General features: G+C 40.2%; 4 protein-coding genes, 1 long non-coding RNA gene and 1 pseudogene across 6 annotated transcripts in view; 2 read left to right on the top strand and 4 right to left on the bottom strand.

Moving 5' to 3' along the window:
- The window catches only part of LOC146463516 (cyclin-dependent kinase 7-like), a 47,683-nt pseudogene that overhangs the window by 10,586 nt on the left and 16,488 nt on the right, over window positions 1-20,609 (bottom strand). The gene's annotated exons all lie outside the window — the stretch shown is intronic.
- LOC146463517 (uncharacterized) overlaps window positions 1-20,609 on the bottom strand; it is a 71,984-nt gene that overhangs the window by 50,555 nt on the left and 820 nt on the right. The window lies entirely within an intron of this gene.
- On the bottom strand, window positions 2,499-5,532 carry LOC146463521 (uncharacterized). Its single transcript, XR_014856822.1, has 2 exons — window positions 5,137-5,532; window positions 2,499-3,873 (listed from the first exon to the last, which is right to left on the bottom strand). It is a non-coding gene; the product is annotated as an uncharacterized LOC146463521 (long non-coding RNA).
- Window positions 5,593-7,523, top strand: LOC146463520 (uncharacterized protein KIAA1958-like). Its single transcript, XM_085084307.1, has one exon. The coding sequence runs from the start codon at window positions 5,593-5,595 to the stop codon at window positions 7,288-7,290; it is 1,698 nt and encodes a 565-aa protein (XP_084940433.1). The 3' UTR covers window positions 7,291-7,523.
- Window positions 7,849-16,134, bottom strand: LOC146463519 (uncharacterized). Its single transcript, XM_085084329.1, has 4 exons — window positions 15,999-16,134; window positions 9,929-13,718; window positions 9,076-9,113; window positions 7,849-8,122 (listed from the first exon to the last, which is right to left on the bottom strand). The coding sequence occupies exons 1-4, from the start codon at window positions 16,132-16,134 to the stop codon at window positions 8,094-8,096; spliced, it is 3,993 nt and encodes a 1,330-aa protein (XP_084940455.1). The 3' UTR covers window positions 7,849-8,093.
- Window positions 15,546-18,888, top strand: LOC146463518 (uncharacterized). The gene has a single exon (XM_085084313.1). The coding sequence runs from the start codon at window positions 17,654-17,656 to the stop codon at window positions 18,632-18,634; it is 981 nt and encodes a 326-aa protein (XP_084940439.1). The 5' UTR covers window positions 15,546-17,653; the 3' UTR covers window positions 18,635-18,888.

Below are 20,609 nucleotides of genomic sequence, written 5' to 3'. Positions count from 1 at the left end.
ATTGCACCATTTTTTGCTCTAAATCGCATCATTTTTGACTCTAAATCGCATCATTTTAACCAGCCAATGAGAAAGCGGGATTACTTAAATTGACCAATCAAATTGCAGGAAAATTTTAGACAAAGAAAGCCACTGTAAGACAGCAAGGGAGACAATTGTCTGATTGGTTGATCTTTGTGCTAGTACCCAGATTCTTCTTACACACGCGCGAACTTTAATTTTACAAACAAATATGGCGGCCGGAGGGGCGAATTTAGTTGTCTTCGCTTTGTTTTAGAGATTTGGATAAAAATAGCAGTGTTTATACGTCCTCCTGTATCAGAATGGCGTATAGAAATAGCAATGATTTTTTTAAGCGCTAGGAAACTTTGCAGAAGTTTTCAAGTTTAGGAGCGATCGAATTTTTCCTACGCATGCACCATCTTATTTTTTCGATCCTTCGCAACTGTACATGTGTGAAAATGTTCCGCTGTAATAGCAGATTTGTTGGGTTGACGAAAAATTTTTACTGTGATAAATGTTAAAAGTAGAAAGGGTTTTGCTCTGTCGGGGGACGGCGAAAGTTCCGACGGCTCTGTCAATCGAGGAGGTAAGAGAATTCAAATCTTTATGTATGCATGCATACTTTTTAAACAGTTTGTAGTGTGTTTTGTTTTTTGAGGAGGGAGCAAATTTCTTAAAGTAATTTTTAATCATGATAATATTCAAATTACAAGCTAATACGGACGATAGTAGGCCAGTGTTGTTATGTGATTTCATGTGGTCGGTAACATAATATGCACAATAAAGATATCGTTCCAAACTTGTACACCGCGGACCAAAACGATTCCTTACAGTGTAATTATAGGAATTTACAAAATATTTTAGATTTCATCGTTTTCTAGTCAAGTTAAAGAGTTTTTTTTGTTGATGTTTAGGTTCTGTTTGAGGAAGATGCACATTGGAAATGCTTGAATACAGGAGAAATATTTCAAGTCAGTTGAAAAGCTCATTTTTAAAACATTGTTATTCCCAGGTTGACAGCTATTCTTGTACACATAAAAGTTGTTTATTTTGGTTTTTGTATAAACTCAAACTAGGTGCTCAGTTCCATGAAACTGATATTGAATTAGTAGTAAGAGAGTCAAATGTCTTTCTTACTCTTAAATTAAATCAAGGAAGTACTATAATAATTTTTCCATTTGTTTTGGAAGGGATAGGAAAAACATGAACCTTTCATAACTTCCCGTTAACCACACTTGTTCTTTTGTTTTGAGAGTGCAAACTGATACTATTTTATTCAGGGAAACCACAGCGGTAATTGGCTGGCTCTTATTCTTGATATTGCAAAGTTGTATTTTCTTATCCTGTCAATTATCCCCAGTCTTGCCTCGCAACTATTCACTTACCACTGATGACAAACAGAAAATTAGATCACTTAAAAACTACAATCACTTCCCATACTGCCAACTGAAATGTTCTTCTTCAAAGCAACCACACCCACATGTAATCAGTACATATTCTGTTTATGAAAATAAAGCAGTTGCAACTATAACAAATGTTGTACTTCCTGAGTTTCAATTAATGATCAGAATGGAAGGAACAGGGGGAAGGAAAAAGGTGAGCTACATGTATGTGTTCCATCTTCTGAGAAGTCTCTGTTAAGTATTGTCCACTTTTACTAACCCTTTCACTACCAAAATCTGAAAGCTACAGCTACTGTAATTCTCCTAAGTAATAATAATTAATATTGATGTCTTTGTTGGCTTTTCCTGAGAGTTTGATGTCAGAGCAAAACACCATCCCCTTATTAATTTTTGGGTTAATTCTTATGACCTGACAGTGACTCAACAGTGTATTAAAATTATAAGTCCTGAGAATTTAAAATAATGCTGTTTATGGACTCCCCCCCCCCCCCCCCTTCACATTTCTCATGGTGCATCCCCAACGTCCTGCTAATTACAGCTTATCACTCCCACAGTCTGTGTGGATTACATCGCACAGAGTGGGTGTGATCACACAACTTGCATAAGGGGTCAGGCTATTATTCAAAGGGCACACTAACCTCTCAATCGCTATCATAAAGAATGAGACAATTCATACTTTCTAGCTGCCTTAGCAGATTTCTTCACTTTAAATCATTTGTCCACCCAGCCCTACCTTTTTGAGGTTTTGAGAGTCACATATTTCTAGTCAAAACTGGATTAGGGAGTGCATTTGATGAACTCGATCCTAAGATCACTCTCCTTTGCCAAGTTGGTGATAATGTCATCTGCCCCTGCAAAGGATTTCCTTCCACCACAAAAATCTACACTTCAGATTTAATTCTCTGATTTTTCAATTAGGACAGGGGCTTTCCTTCAACCCACTTTAACCTTTTGTCCTTACACGGAAAAACCAAATTGAAGAAGTCAGTAATGCTAATCACTACACTGCTGCAGCCTCATAACTCCAGCTTAATAAATTTTGGATCGCACCTCATCTGCGAAGTCCCAATGCGTTCATTTTTACACAACAAATTACCTTCCATGTATCATTTAATAAGCATTCTGTAAAATATTCCTTACATTACATTTCATCATCCTGTTTTTCAGAGGAAAAAATAGAAGGTACAAGAGTGTTAAAGAGAGTTGAGTGTATAATAGTCCTCTTCTGAATTCATAAAATGATGTACAATACTTTGAAATATTGCAAATTGAAAGCATTTTATCACTTATATCAATAAAGAATATTTTACATAAACCCTGGACAGAATGGAAAAGGAAATATTCATTAGTGTTTTTCCTTATATTACTGAAAGTTATACCAGACTTTGTGATTAGGTGTAGAAAAGTACTGTAACACTGGTCACTGATGTCACAAAACCCATGAAAAATAAACAGTTATTGTTTGATAATCAAAAGTAAGTAACCAAAAACAATATTATTGACTTGGTGTATAACATTTGTATAATAATGTTATATAAATCACTACAGTGGAGTACCAATTTTTTTTAACCTCCTAGGGAAACTGAATTTTGTTCAAAAAATAGAAGGTAAAAATCTGACTGAAGCAAATCCAAGAGAATGAACAACTACTGGTTCAAAGAATTGGGGGAGTTGAAAAATTGAGGGTTTAAACAAATGAGATTGCACTGTAAAAATAAATAACTGTAGTGTACATATTTCATAATTCATTACTCACTTCAAAGTTTTGAATTTTTCTTTTAAGTAAAAGAGATGGCTGATAAGAAGTTTGACCATTTATCTGTAATCACCGTTATCACCAGAAGGTAGGGTCTGGTTGCATTAAACATGGGAATCCTCGCCTGAATATTAGCCATCTACTCTCCAGATGATTTGTAAGTGACGCAAAACAGCTGATACATTTCAGGCTTTACGAAAAATATATATATATAACTAAATGTAAGGTGAGGTTTTATCTTAAAGTATAAAGGAGATTGCCCCTTGCTCAACCTATTTTTGTAGCCTCTTGAAATTGAATAGTTATAAAAATGATTGAGTGACAGTGCTCTGTTGCTCATAAACACAATGTTCACAGCTCCAGTAGCCAATCTCTGTTGTACACACCATGCTAGAGCAATAGCCCTACCTGGCCAACTAATCAAATCTTTACTGCTAAAGAAAAAATTTACATGCTCAGCGAGTGCCTTCCAATTTAGTTTCTGAAGATTATTGATATGCCCTGATGAGTCAAAGAGCACTTCACTTCTGCCATCATAAACATTTATCAAAAGGAAAGATACACAAGTGGATCTATCCCTTTTGCATGTAGTGCACAGAAAGTTTCACACAAGAATGCATAATTTACAAGTTTATGAACTGCCTCAACAAGAACTTCCATTAACAAAGTGATTCTTGAGCCATACTGTATTTTCATCCCATCTGTCATGATCTGTGATGGTAAATAAAAAGCTTACATCAATATTTATTTTAAATTTATTTTAAATTACAGCTGAAACACAAGGTCTACATCTACCAGAAAAGGTTCACCCTCTGTACATGGCTTTTGTACCCAGGCAGGGGCAGATCTTAAAACACTCCTAATAGACTTGTCAGAGTTGTTGCATTGGCCCCCGTGGGCAAATTGTTCCACTACTTGACGGTTCAGATCAAGATTTCAAAGCAATGATGTTATAGAACACTACCACAACAATCTCTACAAATACCTCATTAAGCAGGGATGCTATAAACTGAAAATGTTTAACTGAATGCTGCTTCTATTCAACTTCTGTTAAACATACCCACGCTTGTGTGACAAAATAATGTGATGCAAAATGTGTCACGCCAGCAACAGAGAAGCAAAAATATCCGCGCGCAAAGAAAAACTTTGACCGGAAAGAGTGTATTGGGGGTACACCTTAAAAATTTTGTTTGATGTCGGCAAATTATTAAGCTGCTCCTTGAAAATATCTCACCCAAGCCGATTCCCATATCACGAATTCGTTCTTTGGGTATAAACAGAAATGCAGGGGCGTTCAGATATTTTCGTACAATTTAATTTCACTTGCGAACTACCGTTCTGAAAACAAATGGCAAAAAAAGTTAACGAAAACGTCCACAGAATTGACATTTGGCACAAGGTAAGTTTAAACTTAGTACGACTTGGTGAGAGCTTGATATTACTGGTAAATTATAATTTGCTAAATCTGGAAAGGCCAGAAAGTATGCTGCTAGAAAACTAATATCTTCAAATTGGAATTCGATCAACGCAGCTTTGTTCGGCAAGAGTGTATTGGGGGTACACCTCAGAAATACACCAAATTTTGGCAACAAGTAGTATATTAATAGACTGACACCCTGTTCATGGGAATTCCCATATCACGAAGGGAGACAAAAGTCTCGGGGGTATGATGAGAAATTTTAATACGCAGTAAAATAAAAACTAAATTTTTCAATCAAAACATTCACTTCGACGAAGAATAAAAAGTACTGGTTTAAAACGGTAATTACAACCCTCAAATGGGAAAATAACTTCACCTCAATGCTGTAGTCGATTTTTATGAAAAAATAATGAAAACAGACAACGCAGGCTGTTCTCGTTGAAGGACACCACGAAATTTAGAATGACAACAACACAGTTTCTTTATTGCCGCGAAAGGAAGCGAATGAAAACTAAAAATACAAATACAAGGAGCCAACAATACGTTGTACTTACCAGAAAAGATATATTTCTTTCGCTTGGTGTTGGATAAGATGTGAAGCAGAACCTCGGAAAACAGACAAATGCATTGACACTGGACTCGCCAAATACTCGTTGCAGACAAACCGCCATCTTTACTGTCGACACATCAAATCAAAAGGGACTTTAATCCACCGAAAAATTACCACAGGTGATGTCAAACAAGGTTTTCCGTCTCCGCCTTGAGTTGCTTTTTGTGGCAACATGCCTCAATTAGCTTGCCGACGAACCGTTTTTGAATGCTTTTCATTTAGAGTTTAGGTTGTCAAATTTAACCGCGTCGAAAACCGCGCGAAAACCTCGAATCACGAAAAACTAAAAAAAACGTTAATAAATCGAGTTATTTCGAGCATGCGCAGACAATTGTCTCCCTTGCTACTGTAAGACAACTTTGAAACTTGTTACATTTATGTAACAAAACTAGGCTTAAAAATGGATGAATTCAGTTACTTACAGTTCTTAAATGACGACAATGAGCTCCTGGCCGCTGAAGATCTACTAGTTGGCGAATTTCCAAGTTTCAATGTCAATGTTGAAGATTTTTTCGGCGAGTTTTCTCAAACAGCTTCGCACGATCCGTCCGATCCGTCCGATCCCGAGTCCCGTGAAGCAGAATCAAGCGCACCTGAAAATGTTTTTCCTGCCCAAGCAGTCGATATTTCTAGATTTCCAGAGATTACCAGTGAAGAAATTGAAGAGCTCAAGTCTGCCTCAGTAAATAAAAACACGTCCCGCTCCACCAAAAATTGGATGAGTGTCTTCACGAGCTGGTGCCAATCCCGCCATTTTGGAAACGTAAACATCGAGCAACAGTCTCCAGATCAACTTGACAACCTCCTCAGCAAGTTCTACGCGGAAGTTAAAAAAAAGGACGGGGGTGATTACGAGCCAGAGTCGCTTAAAATAATGCAGTGTTCCATTGACCGGTATTTAAAGGACAAAAACTATCCGTTTAGCATCGTGCGGTCGAGGGAATTCAACAACTCCAGGCAAATCCTCACTGCGAAAGCAATTACCCTGCGCCAACAAGGAAAGGGAAAACGACCAAACAAAGCTCAACCACTAGCGCCTGAAGAGGAAACAGCACTGTGGGAGAACGGCCAACTGGGCGACTTTAACGGAAAGGTCCTGACGAATGTCAACTTCAAAAACCTGACAGAGCAACTCGGATTCAGAGGTCGCCAAGAACACTATACTGCGTACGTGGAGGACCTTGTAATTAGAGAACAGGAAGATGGCACTGAGGTCGTTGAGTTCCGCGAAGGCCCAACAAAAACACGCAGCGGTGGTCTTACCATAAGGCGAAGAACAACTCCACAAGTCATGCACAGTACAGATGGAGGTAAAGCAGATCCAGTACGACTGTTTAAACTTTGGTTGTCGAAGAGACCAGAAGGAATGAAGAATACCGGGCCACTGTACCTGAGCGTCATTAATCGTCCAAAATCAGCCGAGGTCTGGTATTCAAAGATCCGAATGGGAGAAAACATGATCGGTAACATCATGAAATCAATGGCCTCCTGCCTCAAAACAACGAAGAAGCTGACAAATCACAGCATGAGAAAAACATTGGTTTCGAAATTGAAGAGGGCTGGACAGCCGCGCAATGTCATCTGCGAAATTACAGGCCATGCTCGTGAATCGTCATTGGACGACTACGACGAAATCGACGAAAATCAAAGGAAAGAACTGTCGCACATTATCAGTGGATTTAAAGAAGCACCAAAGGACAAAACTCCGGGCAAAAGTGCAAACGAAGTCGCCAAGCAACACAGTGCAAAGGAAGCGTCAAATGTTCAGTCAAATCGCACACTCGCAGTCGAACGCCAACGATCACCACTAGCTCCTGTTCCTCAAGTCCAGCGACAAAGCCAAGTTCATCAAGTTCAACACCAAACCATGGGCTTCAATCCTGGTTATCAGGCAGCCGCAGCTGGATTTTCGGGATTCATTCCGCCTCAGTTTCAGTACCACATGGCAGCGTCTGCATCGTTCTCTGCTGAATCTGCACGTAATCCCGCCGTAAATTACACCGGCTGCACCTTCAATTACTACTCCAAATACGTCGAGTCTCAGTCAGAACGAAAGAGAAGAAGGGTCCGTATCATTGAGTCAGACGACGAGGACTAAACTTTCTGTTTCCTTTATAAATTTGAGAATTTGAACAGTCGTATTTTGTACTCGACTTGAACGTGCCTTGAATGCAACGTTTCACGCTCGACTGATTTTTGACACTTTGACATTTACCTCTGTTTTGACAGTTATACATGACGTGACATGTAAAAGCGTTTCCGGTTCCGCTTTTTGAATTCGATGTACAGTACTCGTATAAATGGAATTAAACTGGCAATATTGAACTTGAAGTTTGCACTGTTTTCGCTTTGTTTTTAGAGCTTAAATTTCCTAGAATTTTTTAAATGATTTTTTTTTCGAATTTTTTTAATATAACATATTCTGGGTGGGGAAGGCTGAAATCTTTTATTTAGACACTTTTTTGGGCAATATTGGGGGATTTCAAAATGGATGTAATTAAGTGGTAATTGAACTTCGTGTCGTGCAATTTTGGTCTGAAATCATACTTGTGATTTCAAATCAAACTCGCGCTGCGCGCTCGTTTGATTTTGAAATCACGCGTATGATTTCAGACCAAATTGCACTCCACTCAGTTCAATTACCAATATTTATACATCGAAATTCTTTGTTTTCGTCCTTTTTTTCTGCTGTAAGGAACAGCCTTGCCGTCTGTAACTTATTATCTCTGAAAACACTGAACATGGTCATAAATGTATTACACAACAACTCTATAACTAGGCTTGTTGCCCGGGTAACAAAATATATTACGTTTTGCAATGCAATAACTGCGGATCTTTGTCATCTTTCATCTACATTATCATCCAACGCTAGGAATATTTCCTGCAGCATCCTTTGGATTATCAGGGTGTTTTGCCTGGTTGTTCTGGAACTTAACAGACATCGTATGATTAAATATTGACATGTGTAATCACAGTATTCAACAAACCCAAATTGCCAAGTACCTCTGCAACTTGTGGTATAGCCCACGGGGGAGAGGGCTACTTCCATAACTTTTATGCTATATAGGTATATGCTGCTGCCAATGGTATATTGTTGAAGCAGTTAGGTCTGGGAAAGGGTAAAGAAGTAGGAGAGTTTTGTTGTAGAATAGGATGTCAATGAGAAAAGTTTGGTTTAAAAAAAGGTCGCGGGAATAAAAATTAAGTCTAGGATGGGGGGGATTTTATGTGTTTGATCTTGAACATGGTTTGGTATAGGATAAAGGTTTCAAAATCCCAGTGGCACATCTCCATCTAAAGCTATTAAAAACTCCACTCAGTGCACACCCTCCCCCCCCCCCCACCTACTCCCGGGGGATATAACCTTAGTGAAAATCTAAATTCAGTTGAATACTCCCAAAAAAATATACATAGGAGTTTGTTTTCGGAAGGTGTTCGGTTCAGGGCCCCGTTTGCATAAAGCTGACCCCCACACTTCAGTGCATACTTAAGAGTTACCCCAAATCTGAGTTGCACAGTGGACAACAAACAACTAAGCGTTCTTATATTTTTCCCCATGCTGAGATCAGACCATGTATTAAGTGGTCGCTTATCAGAGGTAAAAACTAGACACATTTTCAAATCATCAGCACCCAAAGTGTCGCTATGTGAGGATTCAACTTTGCGTGTGTGTGTGTGTGTGTGTGTGGGTGGGTGTATGTGTGTGTGTGGGGGGGGGGGGGAGTGATGTTTTCAATTGTTGACAAGTTGCTGTTTACAAGGGTTGGTCCTACAGGTTTGACTGAATCCTTTTATGATGGTGATTCGGACTGCAGTAGTTAACACTATTTTATTCCCTTGTATGACAGATAACGGAAGAAAAGTTCACATTACTGCAACTTACCATCGTCGAAAGTTCTGTCACACTGATCTGAAACATTACTGAAACAAGAAAGAAAATAACACATTTATGACCATCCGTTCAAACCAACAACAACAATATAATGAAGGCAACCTTTAGACAGCAGCAAGGACACCACACCGGCTTCGAATTCGATTTCGGGGTATTGTCAAAATCTTACGAATGCTCACAGCACTGAATAATACCAAGGTGGCAGCCACGGATAGCTGCTTTTCCCTTGTCACGACACACACACGTGCCACAAGTGGCCCTGTTATACAGATCTACTTCTCCATACGCATTGCCGAAGATGATTTTGCAATCCTCAGCCAACAGCTCCCGCAACGAGTTTATGGAGATGTAGTTGAAAACGTCACTTGTGGCCACCACTTGCAAAGACAATGTAACGCAGTGGCTTTCATGTTCCGCTCATGACCTGGGCCTACCACTGCCCTGGTAAAGGGATCGTCACTCGGGAGTGGGGACAAATATTTGGTTTTATTAACAGAGCTGAAGACGTAATTTGGCCACCATAAAGTGAGATATGAGTGCTGACGTTTCGAGTGTTAGCACTTCGTTCGAAATGTCAGCACTCGAATCTTTTTACCGTGACAAAATTACCTTATTTACTCCCTTGATAAAAGCAAATATTTTTTAATGAAGGGCAGTCACCAGGCTACCAAACTTAAGAATTCGCAGACGAAACTTAAAGATGAACCCATTTACGCGAATGAAAGCCGTTCAGCTTTACGCTTCGAATTTGGGGACCTAGGCTGATAGGGTTGAGAGGTTTTCAAATCCTTTAAATTAATAAATATTAAACGGTGACTTTTACAATTAAGCTCAAACAACTTACCTCAAGTGACCAAAATTCAATGTTACGTCATCACCGATCAGAACAAACGGAGCCCAGTATTTAATGTCACGGAAGTTGTCAGATTCCCGCATTTGTTTCATGGTCTGCTGAAGACACTTACTGGCACGTTGTCCTTCCGCTAAATGCTCGTAAAAGTATCTCATGAACCGCAGAATAGCTTCGTCACTAATGGCCCACAGTGATGCAAGGACACAACGAGCCCCGGCACCCAAAAAAGCACGCGCAAGACCCACCACACCCTCGGCCTTAATCTTCCCTCGGCCGCTATGGCAGCAGCTTAGGACAACCAATCTTGCTCGCAGTTTGGCTTTTAACACATCAGCCATAGTCAAAAAGAAATCTTCCTGTTTGAGGTCTTTCTTGGCCACCGTTGGATTAGGAGACAAGAAAATTTCACCAGTTTCCGCACGGCCATGGGCTGCAATGTGTACCAAGGCCACTGAGCTTAGCCTGCTCAACACTTCAGCTTTTGTTGCCTCTTTTCCTGTCAGAGGTTTGATGTTTAGAATAGCACCGATCATTTCCACCTCCTCTTTGGCAGCCGGAAGCTGCAGGATTCTACTTCCTCTGTAAAGGATATCTTCCGCCCATGGATCACCAACAAGCAGTGCACCAGACGTACTGTGGTACCCCTCAGGGCACTCTGCCATTAGCTTCAAACTTGTCAGTGTAGGAACCAGTCGAATTGTTCGCGTTTCAGACAAGAACCTAGAATGTTGGTCCAGAAGTGCAGCATAGGGAACCAAATATAGTGGACCATCAGGAACAATGATAACTTCATCGCTTCGAAGCAGATGTGAAATCGGTCCCAGGACCACGTCGGACAACGCCTTTAAAGCATCGCCTTCGCCTTCAGCAGATGCCTTTGAATTTTCATCGCAATATCGATAGGGAACCTCTTCAGATTCTTCGTCTGCTGGCCCATCCAAAGAGCGATTCTCACACATGACTTTTTTAAAGACTCCAATCTGTTTGTATGTTTCGTGAGTCAGAGACTCCAAACTATCACTGATTTCCTTGTGCTCGAACTGGCAAAGATTTCCTTTTTGCAGCACCCAGAAGTTGAGTAAACTGGGAACTTCAGCAAAAAATATCGTTTGGAACGGAAGGTGGCTTGGAATGGAAGAGATTATACTCGTCTTCTCAGCAGACACTGAATGAACTGATTTTACGCCGTACTGTGATTCCATAAGATCCATCAGAGCCTGTGCACGTCCACGCTCAGCTGTAAAAAGCGCCTCCATTGTCTTGTTCTGTTTTAACTGAACAACCCATAACTTGATGTAGCAAGCCTTATTTTTGTTCCGGAAGTCGATTTTCCATCTGTCATTCGATTGAAGAAGACCCCTAAGTTCATCAAATAATCGTACACTACATTTATAAAAATCCTCAGCTGTACAATCATCGTCGAGAGAGTGACTATCACCAAGACGCTCATATGCCGTTGCTTCCAGCACTTTGTTTCCAGTTTCTTTAGCGATACTTAGAGCTTGCCGATGGTACTCGATAGCTGTCTTGAAATCTCTACGCCGAAAATAAACAGTTCCAATTTTCTCATAAGCGCTTCCTTCTGAATCTTTGCTACCAACTTCTTTAACGATCCTAAGACCTTGCTGATAGAACTCCAAACTTGCCTTATGGTTACCAAGAGAGAGATAAACAGAACCAAGCTTTAAATGTGCAAGTCCCTCTGAGAGCTTGTCCCCAACTTCTTTGGCGATATTAAGAGCTCGCTGCAAACACTTGGTAGCTTTCTCATAATCCCCTTCAGACAAGTAAACATTACCAAGCGCATCGTATGCATTTCCTTCTGAATATTTGTTCCCAACTTCTTTCATGATACTAAGACCTTGCTGATGGAACTTGATAGCTGTCTTGAAATCACCAAGAGAGCGGTAAGCACTACCGAGGTTTATATATACGCTTCCTTCTGAATCTTTGTTCCCAACTTCTTTCATGATACTAAGAGCTTGCTGATGGAACTTGATAGCTGTCTTGAAATCACCAAGAGGGTAGTAAGCATTACCGAGGTTCATATATACGATTCCTTCTGAATCTTTGTTCCCAACTTCTTTCATGATACTAAGAACTTGCTGATGGAACTTGATAGCTATCTTGAAATCACCAAGAGAGTGGTAAGCACTACCGAGGTTCGTATATACGCTTCCTTCTGAATCTTTGTTCCCAACTTCTTTCATGATACTAAGAGCTTGCTGATGAAACTCGATAGCAGTCTTGAAATCACCAAGACAGTGGTAAGCACTACCGAGGTTCATATATACGCCTCCTTCTGAATCTTTGTTCCCAACTTCCTTCATGATACTAAGAGCTTGCTGATGGAACTTGATAGCTGTCTTGAAATCACCAAGAGAGTAGTAAGCATTACCGAGGTCCATATATACGCTTCCTTCTGAATCTTTGTTCCCAACTTCTTTTATGATACTAAGAACTTGCTGATGGAACTTGATAGCAGTCTTGAAATCACCAAGAGAGCGGTAAGCACTACCGAGGTTCGTATATACACGTCCTTCTGAATCTTTGTTCCCAACTTCTTTCATGATACTAAGAGCTTGCTGATGGAACTTGATAGCAGTCTTGAAATCACCAAGACAGTGGTAAGCACTACCGAGGTTCATATATACGCTTCCTTCTGAATCTTTGTTCCCAACTTCTTTCATGATACTAAGAGCTTGCTGATGGAACTTGATAGCTGTCTTGAAATCACTAAGAGAGTAGTAAGCATTACCGAGGTTCATATATACGCTTCCTTCTGAATCTTTGTTCCCAACTTCTTTTATGATACTAAGAGCTTGCTGATGGAACTTGATAGCAGTCTTGAAATCACCAAGAGAGCGGTAAGCACTACCGAGGTTCGTATATACACGTCCTTCTGAATCTTTGTTCCCAACTTCTTTCATGATACTAAGAGCTTGCTGATGGAACTTGATAGCAGTCTTGAAATCAACAAGAGAGTAGTAAGCATTACCGAGGTTCGTATATACGCTTCCTTCTGAAGCTTTGTTCCCAACTTCTTTCTTGATACTAAGAGCTTGCTGATAGAACTTGATAGCTGTCTTGAAATCACCAAGAGAGTAGTAAGCATTACCGAGGTTCATATATACGCTTCCTTCTGAATCTTTGTTCCCAACTTCTTTCATGATACTAAGAGCTTGCTGATGGAACTCGATAGCAGTCTTGGTATTACCAAGAGAGTGGTAGGCAATACCGAGGTTCGCATATACGATTCCTTCTGAATCTTTGTCCCCAACTTCTCTCATGATACTAAGAGCTTGCTGATGGAACTTGATAGCTGTCTTAAAATCACCAAGAGAGCGGTAAGCACTACCGAGGTTCATATATACGCTTCCTTCTGAATGTTTGTTCCCAACTTCTTTCATGATACTGAGAGCTTGCTGAAAAAACTCGATAGCCTTCTCGAATTCACCGAGGCGATGGCAAGCAATACCACGGTTCATGTATGACGTTCCTTCCGAACCTTTGCGTTCAAAGTCTTTGGTGATACCACGAGCTTGCTGATGGTACTTGAAAGCAATCTGAAAATCACCAAGAGAGCACAGGCGGACCACCCTCTGTTTGTGTGGTGTAATGACTGTTTTCACGGCAACTTGAGACTTTATATTCACGCGACACCATCGGTTGAAACTTTTTACCTTTATATTGAAATAAAGTTTCAAGGAAATGTTGATTGAGTCATGCGTGGTGTTTTTTTGCCATTCCGAGCCGTAGAAACCTTTCTCTGGCGAGTTTACTGTTTAACAGTGTTGCCGGCCGAAGGCCGGTACTAGAGAAAGGGAGACAAGGCAGGTAAGAACCCGCTGGCTACCGCTATGGGTCGTTACTTCAAACCGGAATTATCGCAAAATTTGAACAATTCTTGCAGTTTTTTCAACGGCATCCGATTAACTACATATTTCGCAATGTCGTGGCCGAGTTTGGGCTTCATTTGTCAAATTTCCTCCGGGAAAAGCGGAGCTTTAGTTCTCCAGGTAGGTTTCAAACTATGATCTGTAGCAAAGTCAGGGACCAAAGGAATTCTAAGCATACAGTCCGTCAGTCAATCAGCCAATCAACGCTTGGCGACCGTTGCCCGGCAGGGTTGGGTATTTGAAGCGCAACGGTCGCGAAGAGTTGATTGGCTGATTTCAAATGGACTGCATGCTTAGAATTCCTTTGGTCCCTGACTTTGTTACAGATCATAGTTTGAGACCTACCTGGAGGACTTGAGCGCTGCTTTTCTCGGAGGAAATTTGACGAATGAAACCCAAACTCGCCCAAGACATGGCAAAATATGTAGTTAATCGGATGCCGTTGAAAAATCTGCAAGAATTTTTCAAATTTTGCGACAATTCCGGTTTGAAGTAATGACCCATAGCAGTCGCCGGCGGGTTCTTGCCTGCCTTGTCTCCCTTTCTCTAGTACCGGCCTTCGGGCCGGCAACACTGTTGAACACTCAACAGTAAACGCGCCAGAGAAAGGTTTCTACAGCTCGGAATGGCAAGAAAACACCACGCGTGAGTAAATCAACATTTCCTTAAAAAACTTAATTTCAACATAAAGGTAAAACTAAAAGGCGACTTTAAATACCTCTACTCAGTAAAAATTTCAACCGATCGTGTCGCGTGAATATAAGTCTCAAGTTGCAAACAGTCATTACACCACACAAACAGAGGGTGGTCGGCCTGTGAAGAGAGTGGTAATAATTAATAAGGTTCACATACGGCTTTTCTACTAACTATTTGCTTTCAACAGATTGATTCTTTGCAACCTCGTTTCCAGGGTCTCTCTTCTTCCCGATTCTTTGTCGCACGTTCTTGACGTGATGTGTATCGTATTTTTCGTAATTCCCAATGTAAGACGTCATGTAACGTTTCTAATTTTGGTTGTAAAATACATAGGGGAATGGTTTAGCGATGTCATGCAAGGAAATAACAATGGAATTTAGTGAGGTTGAATACTTTGGCACTGAGCATTACGAGATATATTGCAGCTAGTTGAAGACACAAACTCTATCGGTTGGATGAAAAACCTAAATAAATCACAATCAAAGTTCACTATTAAACGAGAACAGCAACGGGATTTCAGGTATTTCATGTAGATGTTTAATAATTTGGCACCCGGTAGATTGCAGCCAGAACCCGCGTGCGCACAGTCCCAGTGTCGGAGGATCCACGGGAGGGTTTTACGACTTGTTTGACGCTTAAATTCTTGCATCAACAGCAGGTCATATCACTATTCAGTCGCTTGATTTTTTAAAATCATTTTGCCATTAAACGAAATTCCAAGAATATTCAAAAATGGATCTTTTTTGGGGGGGGGAGGGTGTACCCTCTGGTGGTCTGCTCGCAAAGCACTATATTCCTCCATATCGCTCACATTTGACAGGGAGACTACAATCAAGGCACAAGGCCTTTTGGCGAATCTGAAGACCTTCGGATTCATTTTCACCTTTTTAATTATAAAGAATAGGCTAGAAAAACTCAAACCCATTGCAGCCAAGCTTGAATAGAAAGCCCGTGCAGGATGTCTTCCAAGCTTAAGCTATGACTGACGACACTATTAAAGAAGTTGACAGGGTGCGGTCAAACAGAAGAGGAATGCCATGAATGGTTTGAAGACTCCTCTAGACTGGCTGACAAGATTGGTGCGAGAGTCTCAGCGCCAAGAATCATTGACTGGCAGGCACGCATTTAAGAACAATACAAACCCGGAATCGCATTATCGTGTCAATGTTGCCATACCATAGATCATTTGCTGGAAGAAATGAGTTCAAGATTTAGTGAACACAGCAAGGCAGGAGCCGAAATCTTTGCCTTGCATTTGTTCGTCTGCCTTGGTGAAGCATGACAGCCTTCGTAATTTAGCAGAAAAGCTACAGGTTTGGCAACAGGACTTACCAACACCGTCCGCACCCTTTTTGAGTTAAAGTAATGGCAAAACTTTTGAAAATAGCGCACACCAAATTTACCACTACCGGGAAATCTTATCGAGTGTGCAAAACATGGTGACGAGGACAAATATCCGAACATACGAGTTTTGTTTATAATTGGGTGCACACTCCCTGTTAGTTCTGCCAAAACTGAGCGTTCATTCTGCGGCTTGCGAAGAATCAAGTCACATCTCTGAAACAGGATGTCTGAGGAGCGGTTGACTGGACTTGCACTCATGCACTTGCATCATGACCTTAACGTTGATATTGACGACATCTGTACAACCTTTATTACCAAGCACAAGAGGAGGATGTTCCAAGGGTGCATCCTTTACTAGAAGAATTCATGTACACGGCAAGGGGCTATGAAACTGGTGTTAAATTGATTATAACGTGTAACAGCGAGCGGGGGAAGAGGGAGGGGGACTCGGAGGTCTGGGGGATAAGTAATTTGCCGCGAAAAAATTCCAATAGTGTTTTTGAATCAAAGTTTGGACCCCCCCCCCCCCCCCCTATCCCACCTCCATCAAAAATTCCTGGATACCCCAGTGAATCCACGGTCTAGATGACATTAAATCGAGGGGTACAAATATTTTTCTTAACCCAGCACTGCTCTGGTTCACTGTACGAAGGCACACCGGTTCTCGAACTGAACCTGAGGGGTCACTTTGTGTTCCCTCGCCCTTTCGTACTTCAAAGCCATTGAGGCTTCAGCAGTGAAACTCGGATGGTACATAGCATGTCCAAAACGGTTCCTTTGAGCTCCACAAAGTGGACTGGTGACGTTATATCACGTGATAATTGAATCATTTGTTCTTCACAGACTCCATCTTTGATATAAATACTGTTACTAGTATCAATCTTATGTCACTACTTAGTTAGCTTGCACTTAACTTTCTAAATAATAATTAGTCATTTAGGTGATTTATTTATTCATTTATTTTACCATTTAATTCTTTTTCTCTTTGTTTAATGAATCTATTTTGTGTTGTTAATTTTCTTTTCCTTTTGAGCATGTAAACAACTATCAATGCTACCCACCTCGAATAGCCCTGGCTAATTGTGGGTAACTAACATTGTAAAAAGTGTCTTCTCTTATAATAAATTGTTGTTGTTTGTTGTTGTTGTTAGATCTGCCCCTGCATTTCCCGATATCTCCGAAAACGCAGAAAATCCTCCAAATTGGTTGAAAACTTATTAAAAGCAATAAATAAGAACCAAATGATGTAAAATTGTTAAAGTTATAAGATGAGAAAAATTGGGCAGTTAAGATCTTGTTTCTATGACAACAGCAAGCCACGTAGACAAACAATTATTGTATAAAGTTGTTACCAAATAAATTTTAGGAAAATTCACCAAGTTTGGTGGTGTTTCCTTTTTTTTATTTGGGAAGTTATAAGTATTCAACGCCAGCTTGACGCTGCAGCACGCAGCCTGAAAAGGGTTAAGAGGATAAGGTCTAGTCCGGATCGCTCGTGCGCTTAACCTTTTTAAGTGACATTTATTCTGTTGGAAATTATAAATAATGAAACTGTTTTCTATCCTAACAAAAAGGGCCTACCAAGAGTAATATACTGCTAACACTTATTTCCTTTAAAACGGAGAACCTCTATGCTTTAAAATTAAATAAATAACAATACCTTTTGAACGCCTTTTTTTAAACCCTTAAAAGCTGAGATGAGCTGTTTGAATTTGCAACCAAATATCAGCCCTTTCAATTCGAAGGAAACCTATTCGAACAGGTGGATGGTGTTGCTATGGGTTCGCCACTGGGACCTCTCATGGTTAAAGCATTCACGTGTAACATCGAGAAACAGCTAGAAACCGAAAACAAAATGCCTGCCTTTTACAAACGCTATGTAGATGATACGCTTAGCGTAATGCCTGATTTGAACAACAGTCATCCTTCTATCGATTTTACAATGGAGCTTGAAGAAAACGGCAGATTCCCCTTTCTGGGAATGGATATAATCAGGAATGGATGCCGGTTAAACACCAAAGTGTACAGGAAACCAACGGACACTGGGCTACTGTTACATTACCACAGCCAAGTGAACAGTAGATATAAACGGTCATTGCTGAATACCATGCTCAACCGTGCATTCAAGCTCTCATCTACGTGGAAGCTTTTTCATCAGGAATGTGAACGCCTCAAAGAGATCTTTTCCCGACTGCGCTACCCAGACAAACTTGTGATCTCTACCAGCCGCCAATTCATTGATTCCAAAGTATCTGACGATTCACGTACCCAACAGCAAGTACCAGAGAAGCAAGAAGCTCCAATCAGAATAGTGCTGCCTTTCAAAAATCAGAAATCTGCAAACGCAGTGCGCAGACAACTTGGAGACCTCAGTCGAAAGATCACTGTGGATATCAGCCCGGTGTACACAAGTTGGAAGATCAAGGATGAAATAAAAGTGACGGAGGACAATCCACCCCTTGTAAATCAACAATGCGTTGTGTATCATTTTCAGTGTGGCCTGTGCGATGCACGCTATGTCGGCTACACGTGCCGACACCTTCACCAGCGAATTAAGGAGCATAAGGGATCGGCAATCGGAAACCACCTGAGGGAGCAGCACAACATGGCCCCAAATGACATTGCGCAAAGTTTTAAAATTTTAAGAAAGTGTCTAAACAAACTCGATTGTCTTATTTTTGAAATGCTTTTTATCAAAGAACTGAAACCATCACTAAACAAACAGTGCAATTCTATCCGCGCTAAATTATTTGTTTAGACCAGTTCTTAGCAAGCCTCATTATTACTTCATTGTTTCATTATTTTATGTCCTTTTTAAACTTTATAAATACTTATCATTGACATGTTTTATCACATTTTAGCGTTCATGACATTCTTACCGATTTTTAACTGTTTGTAATATATTTATGCTTAGGTTTTTTTTTTACTTGCACTTGAAAACGGCCTCGGGGAGGTCGAAACGTCGTGACCTTTTAGCGTGTATTTTTATCACAAAATCTATTTCTAAGAAACTACTTATTAAAATAAAGTAAATAACGATACCTTTTGAGACCTGCTTCTGAGTTCCAACAGCGTCGCATTTTCTTTGTCAATCTTTTCAAAGTTAAGGTTGTTACGTTGTAAAGAAAGCAGGTAAATTCGGTGAGACGTTATAATCACAATTTTTAGTTGTACCAGATCGGCTGCTTTTGCCATAATTCATCGGAAAACTTGAACGTTTGAGGGTCTCCCAGATCTGTAGTGCGCTGAATCGGCCGTCAGAGCCCGGACGGGATGAAAGGCACCTATGTTTGTAGCATTACAACGAAGCTGGCGGTGAATTTCTTTGAACCTCATGGTTCTCGAGTACAACGATACTCGATTGTTACCTCACATGGTCTTTGAAGCGGTTTTTTGCGGTAAAAGTAGGAGTAAAATGGCGCACATTAAAGTGGTTCTCTTGGGTTCTCTTTCAACTACTGCAATCAGATAAGAATAATAAGGCATATACATATATACTAAAACTTTCTTTCACTTGTCAAATTGTGTTAATCAGTCACTGCTTGGGGAGGAAGTGAGCTGCAGAGCATCCTATGTTATATACTGTGGCAGTATAAAAACGTAGGAATGCTAATCAAGTCATTTTTTATTTATTTATTTATTTATTTATTTTTTTGCAGGCGGGGGGGGGGGGGGGGGCAAGGCACGTTTTGTGTTGGGACATACAAGTAATTCAGTACTGCCTTTCATTATGAAAACAACCATATTACATCCGGGAATGTTTATGCTGCACTCAAAAACTCAGTAATAATTTATAAGCCCATTGACCAATCAAACTTGTCGACAAAACATCACGTGCAGTGGTTTTAAAACCCAATAAAACCTCCTCCTTATTAGTGTGCAGTGTTTAATGTTTTTCTAGTATGCTACTCTTAAACGTTCACAAAAGCATAATTGTTATGAACTCTCCTGACACGCTTTTCCAGGAATGTTTTTGAAGCCGATCAAAAACTCGCAGCACGTATTTTATCGGGTCTAAAACGCAATAAAACACTGCTGCTCGCGTTTTAAACATTACATGAAAGAAGCAAAGGATACTGCCAATCCTTGATCACACCACGTGATCGCTTCTTCAAACAGATTCAGCTCCAGATAAGCACTTGCTCCTAAAAGACATATATGATAACTTGATTTATTTTTAAGTCAAGTTAGTTTACCTCAAATTTTAGTTTCTATGTTTGCGCACATGTATCATGATCATGACAGTAAGGGATGATGAAAAAGGATCGCCATTTTGCAATACAGCTAGGGTGCGTTCGATTGACCCTATTCCGGAATAGGAATACATACAATAATTTCCATAAATTCCTCAAGAGGTTTCTGGAGTTACTAAAATACAAAATCGCTCTTAAATTATCATGTGTTGGCGAAAGTTTGCAGAAATGTCCTCCCAAATTTACTTAAAAGAGAAATCTAACAGCTATTTCGCTTATTCTTATTCTGGAATACGGTCAATCGAATGTAGCCATAAGCACCAGTTTATGAACAGCCGCTTAGTCTTCGCAATAAGAGGATATAGTTTTTCAAATGATAAAACCCGCTTAATATGGACACAGAGGCGACGCGAACACTTCATACAATAAATAAGTTAATTGTAGTGATGAGGTTTATGCCATGCGCAATGTCAGACATCTGCACGACGTGTGATAAAAGTAGGGAGGTTAAAAAAAAAACATGTTTCTGTTCAATCATTG

This window comes from Pavona decussata, unplaced genomic scaffold (assembly GCF_977016875.1).
Source record: "Pavona decussata unplaced genomic scaffold, jaPavDecu1.1 SCAFFOLD_175, whole genome shotgun sequence".
Classification (NCBI taxonomy): Eukaryota; Metazoa; Cnidaria; class Anthozoa; order Scleractinia; family Agariciidae; genus Pavona; species Pavona decussata.
This window is presented reverse-complemented; position numbering and strand designations above follow the sequence as displayed.

What these genes read in the sequence shown, in the direction of transcription:
- LOC146463520 (XM_085084307.1), top strand. Translation starts at nt 5,593, where the DNA reads ATGGATGAATTCAGTTACTTACAGTTCTTAAATGACGACAATGAGCTC.
- LOC146463519 (XM_085084329.1), bottom strand. Translation starts at nt 16,134, where the DNA reads ATGAGTGCAAGTCCAGTCAACCGCTCCTCAGACATCCTGTTTCAGAGA. An exon ending in CCCAATTATAAACAAAACTC is followed by an intron (nt 13,719 to 15,998) that starts GTATGTTCGGAT and finishes ACTGTTAAACAG; the next exon opens with TAAACTCGCCAGAGAAAGGT. An exon ending in TGACAGAACTTTCGACGATG is followed by an intron (nt 8,123 to 9,075) that starts GTAAGTTGCAGT and finishes ATGTCTGTTAAG; the next exon opens with TTCCAGAACAACCAGGCAAA.
- LOC146463518 (XM_085084313.1), top strand. Translation starts at nt 17,654, where the DNA reads ATGGGTTCGCCACTGGGACCTCTCATGGTTAAAGCATTCACGTGTAAC.